At 39.2% G+C, this 19,837-nt stretch overlaps 1 protein-coding gene across 13 annotated transcripts in view; it reads left to right on the top strand.

The window, feature by feature from the left end:
- EZH2 (enhancer of zeste 2 polycomb repressive complex 2 subunit) overlaps positions 1–19,837 on the top strand; it is a 65,635-nt gene that overhangs the window by 22,586 nt on the left and 23,212 nt on the right. For 4 of the 13 annotated variants that reach the window (XM_027574000.2, XM_027573996.2, XM_027573998.1 and 1 more), the window contains exons 2-4: positions 4,065–4,188; positions 4,789–4,917; positions 17,248–17,364. In XM_027574000.2, coding sequence (XP_027429801.1) covers positions 4,072–4,188; positions 4,789–4,917; positions 17,248–17,364 — 363 coding nt within the window. In that variant the 5' untranslated portion in view covers positions 4,065–4,071. Of the gene's footprint in view, positions 1–4,064; positions 4,189–4,788; positions 4,918–13,710; positions 13,890–14,061; positions 14,132–17,247; positions 17,365–19,837 lie in introns of those variants that run through there. The other 9 variants (XM_027573999.1, XM_027573995.1, XM_027574004.2 and 6 more) reach the window with 7 other exon arrangements.

The following is a 19,837-nucleotide window of genomic DNA, read 5'->3' as shown; positions in this document are numbered from 1 at the left end:
CATATCCTGGACAAAAATCCTACTAGTGCCATTTTACTTATGAAACTAAACAAATCTTTTGAATGAGAAATCTAAAAATTGGATGTATTTACAAATCCTCATCCATTTTTAAAATTTATTTATTTATTTTTAAGTATTTTATTTATTTATTTGATAGAGCAGGACAGAGAGGGAGAGAGAATCTGAAGCTGGCTCCACACTCAGAGCCAGGCGTGGGGCTCGATCCCATGACGATGAGATCATGACCTGCGCCGAAACCAAGAGTCTGACGTTTAACTGATTAAGCCACCCAGCGCCCCAATCCTCATCCATTTAATGGCACGTTATTTTAATACAGGTTTCTTTCTGCCATTATATGAATGTTTGGAACTTACTGGGCTGTGGTATGGTGGAAAGCGGAGTCAGAAGACCTGATTCGAGGCTTTCATTGACTGGGAAGGGTGAGGGGCTGGCTGACATTTGGAGGCTTACTGCATGCTTAGAACTAGGTGATTCTGTGTGTTTGGTGTTTGCAACCAACTTGGAGGTACTGATGTTATCCCTATAATACTTCCTTAGTAAAAAGAAATTCCAGAAGCTCCAGGTTTTATATTTAGGATCTCTTGACCATGGGGTCTGAATTGTCCCTGAGACTCATCTCCTTGGCGGTTTCTTGGTGGTGGGGTACATTTCCCTCATTTTCCTTGCCCACGCCTGGGAGTCCCCACCCTTCCTTTTCATACCTTGTGGCACACCTAGACTTTGTGAGCAGTTCACCATTGGTATATGTTAGTAGACGTGTTTTGTTTTTGTTTTAAAATGTATTTGCCAGGGGCACCTGGGTGGCTCTGTCGGTCACGATCTCAGGGTCCTGGGATCGAGCCCCGCATCAGGGCTTCCTGCTCAGTGGGGAGCCTATTTCTCCCTCTGCCCCTCCCCCCAAGTTGTGTGCGCACGCGCGAGCGCTCTCTCTTTCTCTCTCTCAAAAAGACCATGTATTTGCCAGGCACACAGCCAGGCTCTGAGATTTTAAAATGAGTAAGAATGGTTCTTGCTACTGAAGAACTTCCAGTGGGGATGAATTGGAGTGAAAAACATGAAAATACGATTTTAATATGTTGTAAATGCTATGATAGTGGGAGGGGATTTATTTGATGTAAAACCTTCTTCTAAATGGTACCTTAAATTTCATTACTTTTTTAGTCGACCAGCCTTTTTATCCCTGTGTGTTCAAAGAACAGGCTGCACACTTTTAGATTTATTTCTTAGATTGTTATTCAGAGGTCATGATCCTTGTATTTGGATAATTTCCCATAGGTGAATTACCATAATTTTTCTTTTTTTTTTTAAGATTTTATTTATTCATTTGAGAGAGAGAGAGAGCGCACATGAGGGGAGGGGGGGTCAGAGGCAGAGGTAGACTCTGTGCCGAGCAGGGAGCCCGATATGGGACTTGATCCCAGGACTCCAGGATCATGACTTGAGCCGAAGGCAGCCGCTTAACCAACTGAGCCACCCAGGCACCCATACCGTAATTTTTCTTATTTCCTCACTATTGTGCATATTTACCAGATCATCCTATAGCTTAACACCTTCATTTATATACTTCTTTATTTGGAGGAACTGTGTGAAATTTTCTAAACATGGAAATCTTGCCATACATGCCATCTTACAGAGAGGTTGGTTCCAGAATCAATTTTGAAATGTTCTGTTCTGTTCTTGCAACTTGTACAATTATACCTTTGGTCAGAGAGACTTTGTTGTGACATACTTCATCAGAGATGTTGTTACTATAATGGTAGGAACACCATGGAAGGGACTCCAGACTCTTCCACAGGGAGGGTTCTAGTATGAAAACACGAAATGCTAACTGATGTAACGATATCTCTTCACCAGCACAGAAGATGTGCACCTTAAAGAAATGAACTGTGGTACTCCCGGGTATTGCACGCTGGTGGCAAGTTAGTGCCATGATCCTGCTCCCAAGGTTCGTCAGGTGCAGGGGCACTACCTCCAAAGGACCAAGAATTTGTCAAGGCCACAGATGGGCTAGTTGTGGATTAGTCTGGGAGCTAATGAAGCAAGATAATCCCTTTTTATCTGATGGCTTTCCCTTCTAGTTCCTAGGCCTTTGAAGTGCTACAGGTCTGAAAATAATTTGCATAGACTTACTTGAGCTCATCTGTTAACTAGCAGATATGAAAGCAAACGATTGCAACAGTTATTTCTTAAATAAAGCCCATTTTTTTCCTGACTTCGGTGTCTTTTAGGCCTACCTCACCATCTTCTGTCATCCTCACTTGTACTTTGCCTCAAAGATGGGGTCATTTTCCTGAGTCCAGTCTTTCTGGGTCCACCTTTGCTCCCAAAGGCAGGGTCACGCTTGGAACCTTCTCAGTTCTCTCTGTGGCCTCATCCAACTGATTTAGCTCAAGTTCTGAAATCTCTTCATTCTTCTCATTCCCCCAGTGCTTGTAATTTAGGGTCTTCAGCTAGTTTGGTGTCCATCTTTGTTATCTTGGCAGAGCCCCATATCCAGCTGCGCCCTGCTCATACCTTAGGGTCCCTTCTGTTCTTTCTTGGCCTTTGGAAATCCAGCTTAACTTTGAAGGTTGAGTTGTCGCCTTTCCTGCCACTCCCTCTCCTGGACTTTTCCCTGTATATTTCATACTGTATTTTCTTCTCTTCAGCTTGTTGGGTGGGACCTAAGCTGCACAAGGGCCAGTTCTGTGTCATTTCTCTTTGTCTGTTCAGGGCCTGGTTCCTACTAGTCCATTATCCTGTGCTTATGGTGCCCTCTTTCCGCCTGAGTGATCCACGGGGCTGCTTTCTTTGTCATTGGTGGGTGGGCATTCTGATAGAAAGTTACCCACGGACCTCTGGGCTGTTTTCTCTAAATCTTGTCTCCTTAGGTGACTTCTCTGTGCCCGAGGGTTTTATGTGGACAGGTGAATGAAGCCCGACTCAGTTACTGGCTATTCAAGCCAGAACACCATCCACTCCCATATTTAAGTCACCACCAAGTTTTCTCTTAAGTGACTCTTGAATTCCTTTACTTTCCTCACCACCAGTGTGGTGGGAGAAGCTGTCCTCCTCTTGTGTAAAGACTACTGCAGCCCCGTCTAATCCCCTCTGCTGCTCAGTGGCTCTTTCCAGAATGTCAGTCTCCCCCTTCCCTTTTATTTAAAAAATTCTGGCTTTCCTTTGTTCTTAGATAAATTAAAGCAAACATCCTTAATGTGGCACCACCTTTGCGCCGTCGGACAGAGAAATGTCCTAATCTTTTGAAGGTACAAGTGTGGTTTTAATACTTTGAGAAGCAAATGTTCTAGAAGAGGACACTTGTTTAGACTTAAAACGGCGACTCTGTAGTATGACTTAGGCACCTGGGGGACTATAGAGTGTCCCCACATTTAAACATAATTGGTTCCTAGAGCCTGCAACTGAAGATAAAGCTGAAGAATTTACTTGGCATTTGCTGCATTTTTGGTTTGCTAGCCGAGAAACCCCTCATGTGAGTAAAGGTGTACAAGAGGCAGAAGCAGACTTCTCAGTGTTGATGGCAAGAAGCACGGTTGAAAGTGTGTGCAGGGGGCTGCTTTCATTTGTACGTTTGTTGTACGTTGTACTGTATGTTTTTTACTTTATTGCTGCATGTAAATTTTTCTTTTTCACGTTTCTCTTTCAGTTATGTTATTCATTTATGCCTGTACCTGCTGACTTAATGATGAACAACTTAGAGTAACATGTCTACATTTTTTTTCCTCCAGAAGTGTGGATCTCATAGACTAAAAACTAGCTTCCGTTATGGGATCACGTTTCTGTAAGACTGCTGCTTTTTAGGAGTGGAGAAACTTTGTCAATAAAAATATCTTTTAAAAGTTGTATTCAATCAAAACTTAGATGGTGAACGAACTGTTTTACGGATGTAACCCTGCAGCCCATGTGAGCACCCTTCTCGCACGTGTCACCGGCATCATGTACTGTTTTTTTTGTTGATTGTTAGTTTGCTGGGGATGAAAGCACAAGTGATCATATTCAGGCTGGTTAGATTAGTGATTTTAATATGAAACCATTGCTTTTAGAATAATCATGGGCCAGACTGGGAAGAAATCTGAGAAGGGACCGGTTTGTTGGCGCAAGCGTGTAAAATCAGAGTACATGCGGCTGCGGCAGCTCAAGCGGTTCAGGCGGGCTGACGAAGTGAAGGTACAGCTTTTATCTTCTGTGGAGCGCACCCATGGTTAAGGTTAAGGATTGTCCCCCCCCTTCCCCCCAAGATAAGTTTCAATTTGCAAGATAAGTCCATTTTCAGCCAAGGTCATATTTGTAGTAAGATAAATGAAGGCTGGGAAACCCAGGGCCTTGATCTGTCTTAATTAACCTAAAGATGGTCCCAGGCACGGTAACGAGAATGGAAAGATTGTAATCTAATGGCTAGTCACTCTGCTTTGAAATCACTATCTTTTTAGTGTATCCTTTGTGTTGCACATGCAGATTCCGGACCCAAATATAAAGGGATGTGTTTCAGGGTTTTATGTTTCTAAAGTCATTGTGATTTTGTTTTTATATGATAACAAAAGATGGAATGATTTTTCTGGTCCCTGCCCATTCTTAATAAAATAATCCGTGTGGTGCTTTTGTGTTATTCGAATGTGGGAAACTACAGTTTAGTGTAAAATCTATATGTGTTTGAAGGAATGCTCCTGTTATTTTTGAGAAATCACTAGATTTTAACCTGCGTTAGAGATACTGTACATTTTCTAACAATGAACAATTTCTCTTCTCCTCTCCTTCATTTTTTTAAAGAGTATGTTTAGTTCCAATCGTCAGAAAATTTTGGAAAGAACGGAAATCTTAAACCAAGAATGGAAGCAGCGAAGGATACAGCCCGTGCACATCCTGACTTCTGTGAGCTCATTGCGCGGGACCAGGGAGGTTGGTTAACTCACGCACTGTAGTAATTATCAGTGCATTCTGGTTTTTGCTGTTGCAATGTTGGTTGGTTATTGATAGGAAGTCATTTACCTCAGGATGTCCATGTTTTTATTGTTCTTTCTTTTTCATGTGCAACTGTTAGTGGCTGCCTTAGGCAACCTACTAGTTACTCCTATATGAGAACTGTAGTGTTTAGCATATATTTTTACTGTTACCAGGTAGTTGTGTAGATTTTTATAGGATTGTTGATTAAAAAAAACTGTTAAGTTAAATGCTCTTTAACGGCCTCATCAGATCACTGTTTAAAGCAAGGCTTTCTGACTCACAGTTTTTTTTCCGCCCCTTAATATAAATTAGCTATGCTATAAGAAATGTTTCCTTTTCATTCATGTTCATGGACTAAGGAAGTTTTTTGTTATTTGAACATTTTGTTCAAAAGCTAAGGCTCTCTGAGAATTTTTAAATTCAATGTTGAGAGATCAGAAGTCCTTTTCTATAGCATTTTCTAAAGGAAAGTGATAGATCTTAATCCTATTTTCAAAAGAAGGCAATAAATGTATGGCAGGTTTTATAATTAAAAGACATAAAAAACACAGTGGCAGTAAAATGAAAAGAAAATGGCAGAAGCCTGGGGCACCTGGATGGCTCAGTTGGTTAAGTGTCTGACTCTTGATCTCAGCTCAGGTCTTGATCTCAGGGTTGTGAGTTCAGAGGGCCCCCCCCCCCCTGCCCAGTGTGGAGCCTGTTTAAAAAAAAAAAAAAAGAAAAGAAAATGGCAGAATCTGAAAAACAGTATCGAACTGATCAGTAGGGTTTTGGGTAAAGCACTGCAGTGTAAGTACCTGTCTATACAGAAAAACACGACGTAGTAGGTGGAATGCTATTGGAATGGGCACCCAAACAAGAAGAAGGAAGGAAGTAATTTGGGAGTTTACATTATACCACACAGTGGATAGTTGTTTCTCTGAGTGTCTAAACACAGGAAGCATCTAGACAGTGGGATCTACTCTAAAATACGTTTTCAGTGAGGATATGATACTTAACAAAAAATTGTAATAAGCAGTAATGGGCTAGCACATGAGACATGCTGTCCTCAGAGACTTGTCAGTCCTGTCACAGTAGCTTGGTCCTGTGATGATTGTGCTCATGCCCTGGTGGTCTTGGTGGTGACACATGACTTGGAATGATTCTTAGTCATTTGTTCATTTTGTCAGGTGACAGCTCTTTAAAGCTTGGGCTTGCAGTTGTGTAAATATGTATTCTATGCTGCTAACAACTTCCGCATCATCTGGGACAGGTCAGGGCCTACCTATTAGAGGTAAATGACTTTATTAATATACCAAGGGTGAAGGATTCGTTTCTACCCTAGTCAGAATGTTCTCAAAAGGGAGAAGGATGGGGCTTCTAAGTAATTCTTTTGAAAGTTTTGTCTGGTGACCTTTTGGAAATTTCGAGCGTAAAGGAAAAAGAAACCTTGTTTGTTCTCCCTGGAAGGATAAATCTTAGAGATTTGGAGAAGTAGGCACACATGGAATACTTACTTTTTGCCACCCATTTCGACTCTCAAAATGCTACCGAAAGCCCATCTTATAAGTAAAAGTTAACAGCAATAATGATTTCTGGCAGTGTGCTGGGTACTCCGCACACATGAACCTCCTTTAATCTTTGTAATAGTTGTATTAGGCCTTTTTCTCCCCCTGGACGAGGACTGGGCCTTGGAAGACAAGTCAGTTTGCTTGCTCCAGTGATCTGATGCGGGCCCAGAAGAGCACACTTTGCTCAGACACATTAGGGAATGAGTACAGTTCATTGTTTATGTACAACTTGAGTTGTTCATAATATAGTTTTAAGGACGGTTCATTCAAATGAATAATTACTAATTGAATTTTGCTTTTAGTTTTGTCAAATGGAGATAAATCATTGAATGTAAAGATATCTAATTTTTTAATGTGAGTTTATGTGAGAAATTGTAAGAAGAAATGAGCATTGTAATAAAACAGAATTGTTTTCTAAACTTAGTACCCCATGCAGGTTGAGAAAAATCATTTTCACAAAAACGGAGGAAAGGAGGGCAATCACCCCCTGCCTCAGGAACTCACGTTTTTGTTGCATGGAACTCTGACCTGGTCAAGGCTGTTAGTTTTTGAGCTACTCTTGATAGCTGATTCTGCTTCAAAAGATTCATCTTTTACTTCCCCCACCCCCAGCCCCCTTTAAAACCATTATCACTGATTTTTGGAAGCTGAACGTTTATGCAGTTTGTGATAAGATTTTTGGTGTTCTCACAATAAAAATAATAAAATTTTAGGACTGAAAAGGACTTTACTGATCTCTGTCTAATCTCCTTATTTTGTAGATGAGACTGTATCCCGTTTTATTTTTCTTCAGTTTGAGCATTCCCAGCTGTATGTCAATTTCTTTTATATGCTTTAAAAGTTGGAGTCCGAAGTAGGTCAGAAGCAGGAGGATAAATAAAAGTTAGTGTGTTTTGCAAAGACTTTCCTAGTAGTAGACTTGGCAGAAGTTCAGACTGCAGTGTTGGTCCAAACACCTAGTCTGTGGCTTTCAACATTGGGAAGTGCTGTTATAACATTGTTTTAATTAACTGCTTATTTTTATAAGCCGATCCTTTGTAAGTGCTGTCTTCAGTTTAAATCCTTTGCGGCATGAGGACCGTTAAACGACAATTTTCAGTTTTTCACTCAAGTCTTATACTTTAATCCCTTCTGTGCGTGTAAAGTAGATGTGCTCAGTTTTAAAATGACTGGTTTTTATCTAGGTTATTTTAGTGAAGAACGTCTGACAAAGGTCACATTCCCTGATCTAATGAAGTGGCTGCTGTAGACGCTGACTTCAGATCGAGGAGCCCTGCACTTGAACTTAGAGACCCTGTCTTCAATATAGTGTTTTCTTAATATGTGTTTCTAAGATACTTGTGGGTACTTATTTTTTGGTGTTGAGGTTACAGAACCTAATCAGTGTTACTCATACAATTTTTATACAGAATGTGTCAGTATTTTTCTTTTTAAAAATACTCCTGAATTCTTGAAGACAGTGGCAGTATGTTTTACATTTATTTCCTTTGCTCTTTAGTTAATCTCTTTAAGGAGCAGTCACCTTAAAAATGTCACTAAATGATAAGCACAGACCAAGGGATGCATACCTTATTGTTAGAGTATGTGAGAAATTGTAAGAAGAAATGAGCATTGTAATAAAACAGAATTGTTTTCTAAACTTAGTACCCCATGCAGGTTGAGAAAAATCATTTTTTTTAAAAACCATTTTTTAAAATGGTTTTTTAAAACCATTTTTTAAAAACCATTTTTAAAAACCATTTTTTTTTTAAAACCATTGCTTAAAAAAAAAAAACAAAACCCAAAACCAAAAAACCATTGCTTCTAGTTGACTTTTGTTACTTTGTCTTACCAGTAAAAAACTTATCTTCCCTAAGTCTTCACATCAGTAGTCCTGTTCTTCAATGGGTGTGTTTTTCCAGTTTTAATGAAGAAACTGGTTTAGGAGTTACTCTTGTAGTTCTTAGGAGTGCAATTTCTTTTTGTACATTTGTCTGTTTCTTGCTAAAAACTAAATGGCGCTTATTTTCATTGATCTTCATACCAAGATTTTTATTACCTGTGTGTATTATGACTGAAAGAGAGGCTTGCTCAAATGATGTCTGTCTTCTGGGCAAGTGGTATGATTGGTTTAGTCATTTAAAAATATCCTGCCAGTATGCGTTTCTAGACTCCCAGGAGAATTTATGTACTTGTAGGAATTTGTGTCTTGTTTACTAATGAAAATAGAATTTTTAGTGTATATTTACATGTGGGACTTCTTTAGGATGCCTAACACGGCAGAATCATTAGAAAGACATCATAGTCCTTGCATTTATGAAGAAATAAAACATTTAATACATATAGGTTTGATCCTCCTAGTAATATTTGAAATGCCTATGAGTTCATGATCTGTCGTTTAATATTTGCAAATTTTTTGTGCGGGTGGTGGAGAGTCTTCTATCAAAATAACAGAATGTAAGTTATATGTTTGCAGTTTGGATTTACTATTTTTATTGAAGGAGAAGGCTAACATTGTCTCATTTACATGTAAACACTTGATTGCATTATTTATTGACTGGTAATGCACTTTTCCTCAGTTAATTGTAAATAGAAATTTTTGTTACTATTTACAAAGAAAAAATGATACACTAGTGTACCCAGTATATAATTTAGTGCTCTTAAGTACACTCTCAACTTGCAATATAGTAACATGCTTTCTTTCCTTTGTAAATTTCAGGATTGTAGAACCAGTAGGTCTAGATTCTCATGAGCCATTTGAGTAAATATGGCAGGGAGCAAGGTCATTTTTCTCATGTCTTAGAAATAAATGGATGGTTCTTAGTCTGAACACAGCCATCCTTTCTTGGTGCCTTAAGGAACTAGTTTCCGAGTTGCTTACTGTAGCTCTTTGCCTTTCTTTAACCTTTTATTGGTACTTATCTGGAGAGTTGAGTCCTATGTTAACTCTGCCAGTCCTTCCCACCCATACAGCTTTTCAAATCACTGTAGTCTTAGCTTCCTTTCTGGCTTTCCTTAGGCTGAAATAGATGGAATGATTCTTACATGACCATAAAGGAGGATTTCCTTTTTTTTTTGAAAGGAACTAATGTAAATGATTTATGCTATTCCAGAGGTCATTTAAAAAAAAAGAAAGGTCACTTATGATGTTTGCATTTATGTATCACCGTCATATTAAATAATATCATATACTTAATGTCTGAGTTTAACTTAAGATTCTGTATCTGACATTTGGAAAGTGAATTTTTCACAGATGTCAAGTGTTTATTTTGTGCACCTAATAAACCAGCAGAAGTTGGTTTCAATCTGCTGTTTTACTTCTAGAACATTGTGTATATAGTTGGTGTTTTATATACACAGAGAGTCAACTGTTCAACTGACTACAAAGATCAAGATCATTGATCAAGATCAAAGATCACTGATCTACAAAGATCAGTTCTTTTCCCAAAATGCAAAAACCAAAATTTGACAGCTACTTTTAAGAACAGATTGAAGCAGAAGAAATGCTTGTCTAGCCTGCATTGTTAAATTGTTTATTGCTCTGAAGAAATAAAATTTTACTAGACCTAGAACTGGGATAACATGGATTGACTTAAATTTACTGCTTAGGATTCTGCTTTATCTTAATAGATTTTATAAAAGAATTTTACTGGAGTACCATTTTGGGAGGGTTGGACAGATTCCATGAGCTACCTTGTATTGATTGTTTTATACCAGGTCATGTGAATATCTGTCGGGTTAATGAAACTTTAATCGTTCTCTTTGACGAAAGGCCACTGCAAAATGACTCTTGAGAATTCAGGTTACACTGAAATATATGAAACAGAAGGCAGAAGTTCCTGTAGTCCAACCTCTGTGATTTTTAATCTTTCTCATCTCTTTTTCTACATATAATATATTAATAATAATAAAATATATTGTATTTGAAAAGGTTACTGCCCAGATAAAATGTGCCTGCCAATTTGGGCCATCACTTAAAAAATTTTTTTCTTTTTAAAGATTTTATTTATTTATTTGAGAGAGAGAGAATGAGAGAGACAGAGCACATGAGAGGGGGGAGGGTCACGGGGAGAAGCAGATGTCCCGCTGAGCAGGGAGTCCGATGTGGGACTCGACCCCTGGACTCCAGGATCATGACCTGAGCCGAAGGCAGTCGCTCAACCAACTGAGCCACCCAGGTGCCCCCCATTTTTTTTTTTTGAGTATAGTTTACACACCCTGTTATATTAATTTCAGGTGTAGGATATAGTGATTCAACTTCTCTGTACCTCATGCTGTGCTCACCGCCAGTGTGGCCACCATCTGTCACCGTACACTGTACCCGTACAGTTAGTGATGTTCCCTAGGCTGTGCCTTTTATTTTATTTTTTTTAATTTAATTTATTTATTAGCACGTTGAGAGCAAGAGAGTGTGCGGGGGGAGGGGCAGAGAGAGAGAGAGAGAGAGAGAGAGAATCTCGAGAATATTCCCTGTTGAGTGCAGAGCTCAAAGGAGCTTGAGCTCACGACCCTGAGATCATGACCTGAACCGAAACCAAGAGTCGGCTGCTCAATCAACTGAGCCACCCAGGTGCCCCTGCTGTGCCTTTTATTCCTGTGACTGTCATTCCCTAACCGGAAACTGTCTCACTCTCCTCCCCCATTTTGCCCATCTCCCCACCCTCTGCATTTTGGGCCGTCGCTCTACAACGTCCTTCCAGGTCCTCAGTCTCTAAGAATGCAGCGTTGGGTACCATGAATGTGCCATCATTTACTGCCCTGCTCGTAACAGATGGACATTTAGGTTTTTATTTTTTTTACTTTTGCAGTTAGTATTTTGGTCGATACCCTTCACCTGCATCTTTGTATCTTTGAGTCATTTTGTAGGAGGAGTTCCTAGAAATAAAATAACTTGGTCAAGAGGGTATGCATATTTAAATGTTGATGGTGGCAGCACGGTGTTCCCCAGAAAGATTCTCCATCTGTACCCCACCACCGGTTCATAGCAGTGTCTGTCTGTCCCTGTTCCCAACGCGTGATATCAATCTTCTGGATCTTTGTCAGTGTGATAGGTAAAAAGTTATTAGTTTGTTTGCTTTTTATTACTTATTCAATGAGGTTCAGTTTCTGGTGTTTGTATTTCATAATTGGCTGTTAGGGTGTTGGATCTGTTAAAATTAAGTTGGACTGTTTCTTAGGGTTTTTAAGGACTTTTGTATATTTATTAAATACTCCTTTTTAAATCATGTACAGATTCCCCCCCCCCATTTTGATGTTATTTCTGGTATATTTTGATTTATAGAAGTTTTAAATGTTTATATAGTCAAATTAGAATTTCTTTTGATTTCTGTGTTTCTAAAGGCTTCGAATGTAAAGATTATATAAATTACCTCTCCATCTTTCCGTTTAGTTGTTTTCACTTACCAGGAATTTCCTTTGGTATAAACAATGAGTGGGGATTTGGTTTTTAGTATTTTTGTATTTAGCTTTCTCGTTGTTGCAACACTACTTAGTAAATAGCGAACAATCAAAAAGCAGTTATAAATCTTTATTGTAAAAATCAGCAGGCTTGGCCGACCTGATTGGTGGTCCCCGATCTCCCCTCTGAGCAGATCTCACCCCTGAGCCTGGACTTCGTGCTTCTCCTCAGCGGCCGTGGCCTGGTGCCAGTGTTGGCTCTCCCCGCTGCCCTGTAGCTTTCAGCCCCACGTCCACTCATGGAAGCTTCAGAACGAGCGTGTTGCCGTGATTTATGGAAACCAGGGGCTTCGGTACTACTCGGGTCTGCCATTTCTTAGTGTTTTTTTTTTAAGGGACAGAAATGATCTTATTTCCCACTTAATAGGACTGTTCTTGAATTCGGTATTTGAGTTTGCACGGCTCCGGTTAGCTGCTTCATGTGCCTTTTGGGTGTTCTGTAGTTTTACCAAAACCTACATATTGGCTATTGTTCAGTTTCTGGTTTCCAGTTATTTTAGCAAAACTGGAGTTTGTAGCAAAACTGCAGATTATGGGGAGTGATTTAATACAGCCCCTTCTGACCCCAGACTGCGTTGGGTTTTCCCTGTGCATTGGGTTTTAATAGGATTAACTAGGTTGATATATTTATGGTTGCTTTCATTCCGGATTAGGCTTTTGAAATTAGGATTCAGGGAAGAGTTTTAAGGGTCTAAACTTCCTGAAATTGCATTCCAAATGTTCTGTGTTCTATGTTAAATGCGTGTGTGTGTGTGTGTGTGTGTGTGTGTGTGTGGACTTTTCTTCTGAAAAGAAGTATAAGAACTGACACTTAGAGGATGCTATCTTTCTGTAATGCTTAAGTGAACTCAGAAGCAAGAGCCCTGTGTTGCAGGTAGAGAGGTTCTTCTGCCCATCTGGGTTGGCTCTATAACATATTTAACAACAAAAATGGACGTAATTTACAATCTGGTTATGAGCCACTCTTTGATTCCTTAGCCCCAGCACCCTTGATGAGCTGCTTGTATTAATATGTCTGTGTCACGATCTGATGAGGAATTTTTCCTCCTGGTTTTTATTTCTGACCCTCTGCCGCTGGAGCCTCTCGTGTCTTGAACCCCCCCCCCCCCCCCTTCTCCTGATCAGCCTCCAAGACCTGGTTAGGGACTCATTCTGTCAAGCTTTTTTTGATCCAAACTTGGTATTTACTCATTCCAGTTTTTTTCTTTAGGACTTCTTTGCATAAAAGCAGTCTGAAATTAAATTATACACACTATCATTTTCACCAGAAGGGCTAGCTTAAGATTTGGGTGTGTTATCTTTGCTGTGATTTTGAAGAATAGAGGCAGTTTCAGAAATCATCCTCTGCTTTTCTCTAGCGTTCGGGTGGCAGTTGATGCCTTACCCCTTTAGATGTCAGATGGTTCCTTACTGTTTTTACTTGGAAAGGCTGAAGGATATTAGACAATATCAACAGTTCATTGTGTCTCTGGCATGAATTAAATGGACCAACTAGTATCCAAGAACATTTTTAACTTGGCTAACTGACTGTATTTTTTTCCCCCCACCATACGGAAGTTGGACTTCACACTTCTGAGGTTAAAGATTGTTCAGAGACCAGATAGCCATGGCTGTTTTCCTTTGGGATGTCCCACTGTAAAATGGGGAGTCATATCGACCTCATAGGGTAGTGGTGGATTTTAAAGAAGTTAACTTTGGTAAAGTCTCTAGCACAGTGCTTGGCACATAGTAGGGTGTCTTAATTTCTTTCCCTTCCCTGCAGGCCATTCACCTGCTCTTCCCTCTACGATTTTCCATAACACAGTTTTTACTTGGAACCAGCCTTCTGCCAAGAGTCTCAGTTTGGTTGTGTACTCCTACAACTACTATTTTTGGCTTGACTTCCCTCTCCAGCTCCCAGTGGTCCAGCCACACAGTCGCCTATTGTACCAGCTGGTTGATGTAAGTCTATCCATCCTCAGAGGAACCCGGTCACTTACCAGTAAGCTGTGTTTCTCTGAAAATGTAGCATCCTTGATAACTAATAGAGGTTTTTTTTTTTTTTTCCTTCTTTACCATCGATGATGAATCACCTATAATAACTTCCTTGTGTGATCCTCACGTAGGAACGAGAATTGGAGAATTCTATTTGTTGATGTAGGTCTCCTAGTGAGTTCCTGAGTCCAGGACACTTGACCGATCAGGTAAAATGCTTTGGAGACCCATGAGGTCAGAACCCTTCTCAGTATTCTGAATGATATGAAACTTAATTACGTAAACTGTCAAGGATGATACATTTTCAAAGAAAAAAAGTTACTGGTAAGTAACTGGAATTTTTTGAGTAATTTTCCTGTTAAGTCAATAAATAAGAATTCCCAAACTTGTTTTACCAACAAATGCTTTTGCATTTGAATATTATTTCATAAATGAAAGGAATATGGTTATTAGTTAAGGTTAATTAGTTAAGGAATGGCTTAGGTTTCTAGAGATACTGTATAGGTAATGAGGTGGGTATAGGCCTTTGATTTTCTAAGCAGGTGCTCTCTTAGCTTTAAAGAGAAATTGGAGTGAAATCTCCATTAGGCAAAATCAGCAAATGCAGTCTGTTCATTCCAGAAACATTTTTTGAGTGCCTACTCTTTTTTGAGACACTGTGCTGAGTATCATTGTGAGACAGAGAAGTAAAACCACACTGTCTCAGCTGCTTTTGCCCTCAGAGAGCTGATTTCTGGCCCCTTGGTGACTCTCGTAGGCTCAGGGTTGAGATGATGGGATCTGACAGAGGTGCAGGGTTGGAGGTGGTACCTAGTGCTGCAGCCTTTGCCATCTTATTTTTGTGCTTGTTTAAGTTCTTTCTGTTCAGGGGAGAAATCAGCGGACCTCACTCAGTAGATTCAGAGCATTTTCTACATCCTTAGAGCAAACAGATGAAGCAAAGTCCCTCCTGTTTGGTAGTTGAATGGAATATTAAGCTGTCTAGCCTTAAGTATGACCTTCGGTTCAGATGTTAAATAAAGCAGGTGGGTAAGTTAAGAGTTGGAGAGGCAGCATGCTGCCCTCACCCCCCCAAGCTCTAAAGGAGGCTAATCTTCAGAATTAAAACCACAGTATTAATTTACTTCCCTCCAAGTGTAAAACAAAACCCCAAAACTCTTAATTTTTTTGGTAAGAAATTACAATTACTTTGAACTTAAAATTCCCGGACAGTGTATAATACTTGATTCAGTAATTCTGAGCACTCCTGGCCCCACAGTTAGGCAGTTAGGTAGGGAGGAGCACAGGTGACTTGGTAGTATGGGAACTAAGAGGAGGGCATGGGGGAGAGGGCGTCTCTGGCAGGCAGCAGCCCGGGCACCGCTGTGCTTGGTTTCTGACCCTGCGAGCATCTCAAGGGCAGGAGGGCAGCACAGAGAGGAGGCGCGTGGGTGTTGGAGTCAGGCTTAGGCTTCCATCCTGGCTTGGTAACTTTCTACCTTTCTGACTAGGCAAGTTATTTAACTTCCGTGAGCCTCAGTCTCCTCCTCATTTGTGAGGTTGTGACGCTGGAGGCTGAGAGAAGCAGTGGTTATGATGTATACAAAGCACTTAGCACAGTGCCTGCAACATAGTACGTGCTCAATAAATGTTAACTGCTATTATGATTGGGTTATTGGACGGATGGATGAAGAACTGTATCAGAGACCAGAGCGCCGAACCGGGAGGGATGGTGGCTCTGGAGTAGTAGTGAACTGTTCATACCTTCTCGTTTACTTGAGCTACGAGCTTTCTAGTATTATTATCTTTATCTTGACCCTTTTGCAAAGCAAATTAATGGATTAATCACTGTCACAGTTCTTTCTAACTACTCTTATCTTTAAACCTTCACTTCCACCAGGAAGGAACTATTTTGTGCTGCAGTGACTGTGACCATTGCAAGATTATCCCCCTGGCCTGATGAGATGCTGAGGGCCAGGTGTGGCCTGTAAGCCAAAGATGTTCACTGTAATTTCACCAAATCTAGTCCTGCTATTTTTAAGACCTCTCAGATAAAAATTAAACATTTAATAAATATGCGTGTGTATATATGATTTTTTGTTTCATTTTACTCCTTCAATTCTTCTTTTTGCTCTATTTTCACTGATTGTAGATTATGAATATATGTCCAAGGGTATTTTTGAGAAGGTTCTTGGAAGCCTGATAATTGGGTAATGGTCCTCTAAGAAAAGCTGGATTCCTAGACAGGATAGAAAGTGGCTGTGGTCATTTGGGCACAGATTTTTACCGTATTTCATAGAATCAAAGATGCAAAATTTTGAATATTTTAACATCTGAAGCTGGAATGCATCTTAGAATTGCTGTGATAAGAACACATTATGTTACAGTTTAATTGGCAACATTATTTTCTCACTGATACAGAAAGTAATGGAATGTCTTGAAATTGAGGTCATCACAGGTTGGATGAAATACGGTATTTCAAGAGAGTAGATGCACTTAAACATTCTAGAGATACGGTATTGTGGCAGTATGTGTAGTGGGTAAGAGCAGAGGCTCCAGAGTCAGACTTTCTTTCTTTCTGGGTTTAAATTCTAGCCCTATGTAATGTATGACTTTGGGCCAGTTACTTACCTTTTTTTCACTGAGTTTTCTCACCTGTAAAATGGGGGCTAAGAATTAGTCCTCATCTTACAGTGTTGTCATGAGGACAAAATATGTAAGACATGTAATGTGTTTAAAATAGTGCCTCACACATAGAAAGTGCTTAATAATATTAGCTATTAATAATTTAGAGATTATACTTTTGCAGAGTGGATATGAACTTCTTTTGTTGTGATTGAAACTCAGATCTGTTATTACCCTTCATCTTTGTTTATCGTCTGGTAATATCAGCAAATGATGCTTGGGATTTTTAAAAGATAAGAAAGATGAACCTAACAGTTTCCATATTCTTACTAAGCGAGACTTAAGAGGCATATTTGGTATATATAATATTATTCCATGTGGTTGAAATGTAAAAAAATTAAGCATCGAGCTAGGAAATTTATAGTGAGTTAACCCGAGACTAGCAAATGCTGGTTTTGATTCTGATTGATATTGGTAAGTATGGGAAGTGTTCTTGGAAGCTTTTGAAAATTTGCAAAATCTGAAGCATTTTTTTTCACCCTAAGTAAAAGAAAGTAAGAAGGAGAGACTCCCTCATGGTTTTTAGGTACCTTGTTGTGTCATTAGGTTAAGGAATTTCCTTTTCAAAATTATCTAAGTGGGCAGCATCCCTTTATAATATGTTGACAGCTTAAGGTTGTCCTTTAATTCTTATGAGTCAATTTTATTTTTTCTGTTCTAGTGTTCAGTGACCAGTGACTTGGATTTTCCAACACAAGTCATCCCATTAAAGACTCTGAATGCTGTTGCTTCAGTACCCATAATGTATTCTTGGTCTCCCCTACAGCAGAATTTTATGGTATGTAACTCATGTGTCATCTGCTTACTTGATAATCACTTATTTTAAATAAAACACAATTTTCTTGTCAAGGTGAATCAAGAATAGTATTAGTAAAAAACATTATCGAAATGATAACACTCTTGATTTTTTTTTTTTTAACCGATATATATTTTAATAAGCCTTTGTGGTGTTGCTCTCTTTCTAGTCTTTCCTAGTTAAAGTATTCTCTAAAGGAAAAGTGTTAAGCAGAAATCCTACCTGGGATTAAAAATATGTTTAAAAGATGAAGCTTATAGTTCTTATGCTTGAAAAGGTCGGTCAGTATTCTGTAATTTCAGTTGATTTAGAGGTTTTGTTAATTGAGAACTTTTTACTGAAATGGTTTTAGGCAGCATGTTATTAAATGATAATGTACATTATGAAATACTCTGAGGGATTATAAAACACAAACTTCATCATATTTCCACAGATAACACTGGCCCAATAGCTTTTGTAATGAAATGCTGGTATTTAATTCTTTATAGGGGTAGGATGAAGGAAGATGAAACGAGAGAAATCTGAGTGTGCATTCTTGACTTGTGTTAAGTAAAAAATACATAGTTTTATTATTGATATGTAAAATAAGTAAAAATATTGATAGAAGTCCTTGGTGAGCGTACTTTAGAGAATTGCTTACTAGATTTTTTTAAGTAGGCTCCATGCCCAGCATGGGACTTGAACTCACAACCCTGAGATCAATAGTCATGTGCTAGACCAACTGAGCCCGCCATGTACGTAGATTTTTTTTTTTTTTTAAAGATTTTATTTATTTATTTGACAGAGAGATAGCGAGAGCAGGAACACAAGCAGGGGGAGTGGGAGGGAGCCTGATGTGGAACTCGATCCCAGGACCCTGGGATCATGACCTGAGCCGAAGGCAGACGCTTAACGACAGCCACCCAAGTGCCCCCTAGATTTTTTTTTTAAAGATTTTTTATTTATTTGGGAGATAAATAAATAAATAAATAAAGATTTTTAATTTATTTGGGAGAGAGAGAGAGACAGAGCACGAGTGGGGAGGTTCAGGGGGAGAGGGAGAAGCTGACTCCCCGCTGAGCAGGGAGCCCAACACAGGGTTCGATCCCAAGACCCTGAGATCATGACTTGAGCCGAAGGCAGATGTTTTCCCTACTGAGCCACCCAGGCGCCCCTTAAAAGATGTTTTCTAATGTCTTTAGTAACTTAAAGATTTTACAGTGGGAGATTAAAGATAAACTTCAGATACTCTTATGTAATTGCCTCGTGTATTTAAGACTTCATGCAAAAACATTTAGTTTAAGAATTATATTGCAAGAGCTTATGGGAGATTTCATTCTTAGACTAAAATTCTGAAAGGATACAGTGTTTATAGTTGTCAGTATTATTTAGAATTATCCATGGGTTTTGCTGGTCACCATCTTTATTATGGTTAGGATATGTTTTGGGGAGCAAAGCTTACATGATATAGTTAGGAAGATAGAATAGCCAATTGTGACTTAATTTTGGCTTTTATCCAAAAAAAATTAATACTCCTAGTTTAAATGGGATTAGTGAAAGTGAGATGTGGTGCAAACTGGACTCTTTAGTTGTATGTAAGTTTGGTTCTGGATAGATCAGTGCATTAAAATCTAAGTTTTAATTTTATATCCCTTATGTACTTTCTTTCCCAGTTTCCCTTTTCCTGTTTGTCTAAGATTTTGTTGTCTTCTGAACTTCGCAGTTGTCCTAAATTTGTTATCTGGGGATTAGTTGAGATTTTGTCCTTGCCTTCGTTTTTCCCACCTGCTCTTACGTGATGGTCCCCTGTGTGTCTTGTGGCCTTTTCTGTTCGCTGTCGCGCGTGCTCCCCGCCTGAGGCTCCTACACTGGCCGCAGCTGCCATGTCCTCTCCTCTTAGCCAGGCCACTCTCTTTATCAGAATTATCCTTCTAAAATTCTCTTTTTAACCAAAAGACAGACCTGTCCTCACTTTATTCTCTTTAAATATGGGCTTCAGAACTGTCTAGTCTTGATCTAGCGCTCCTGCCTTTTTTATCCTTCGTTGAAGATTCTCTCCCTCCCATGCATGTCTGCTTCCAGTCCCTTGTGTTCTTAAGTTCTCCCTTCTGAACCTTTCTTGGATTGGCTGTCTCTGCTAAGTTAGCGCCTTCTTTTCCCCCTATTGTCTTCCAAACCTTCATAAACTCATCTCTCATCTTGCTTAGCGTGATCAATTTGGATAGGCATCTTGTTCCTCTCAGCATTGAAATACTGTATGTAGAACATTGTAGAATGTTCTTATTTTATGTTTAAGAGCAAATCCGTTTGGCAAAAGCTTTACAATACTCCATTTTACATCCTTTAGATTTTTATTAGATTGAAGGTCTCTGAATAGCTACATCATCAAGTGAAGTTTAGAAATCCTTATGTTATTATCTTCTATTGTATGGCTGTTTTAAGTGGTTTCGATAAACCATATTTCATCAATTCTAAG

The sequence above is a fragment of the Zalophus californianus genome, chromosome 12 (genome assembly GCF_009762305.2).
Source record: "Zalophus californianus isolate mZalCal1 chromosome 12, mZalCal1.pri.v2, whole genome shotgun sequence".
Classification (NCBI taxonomy): Eukaryota; Metazoa; Chordata; class Mammalia; order Carnivora; family Otariidae; genus Zalophus; species Zalophus californianus.
The sequence above is the reverse complement of the archived record's forward strand: the minus strand, read 5'-3'. Positions and strand labels throughout refer to the sequence as shown.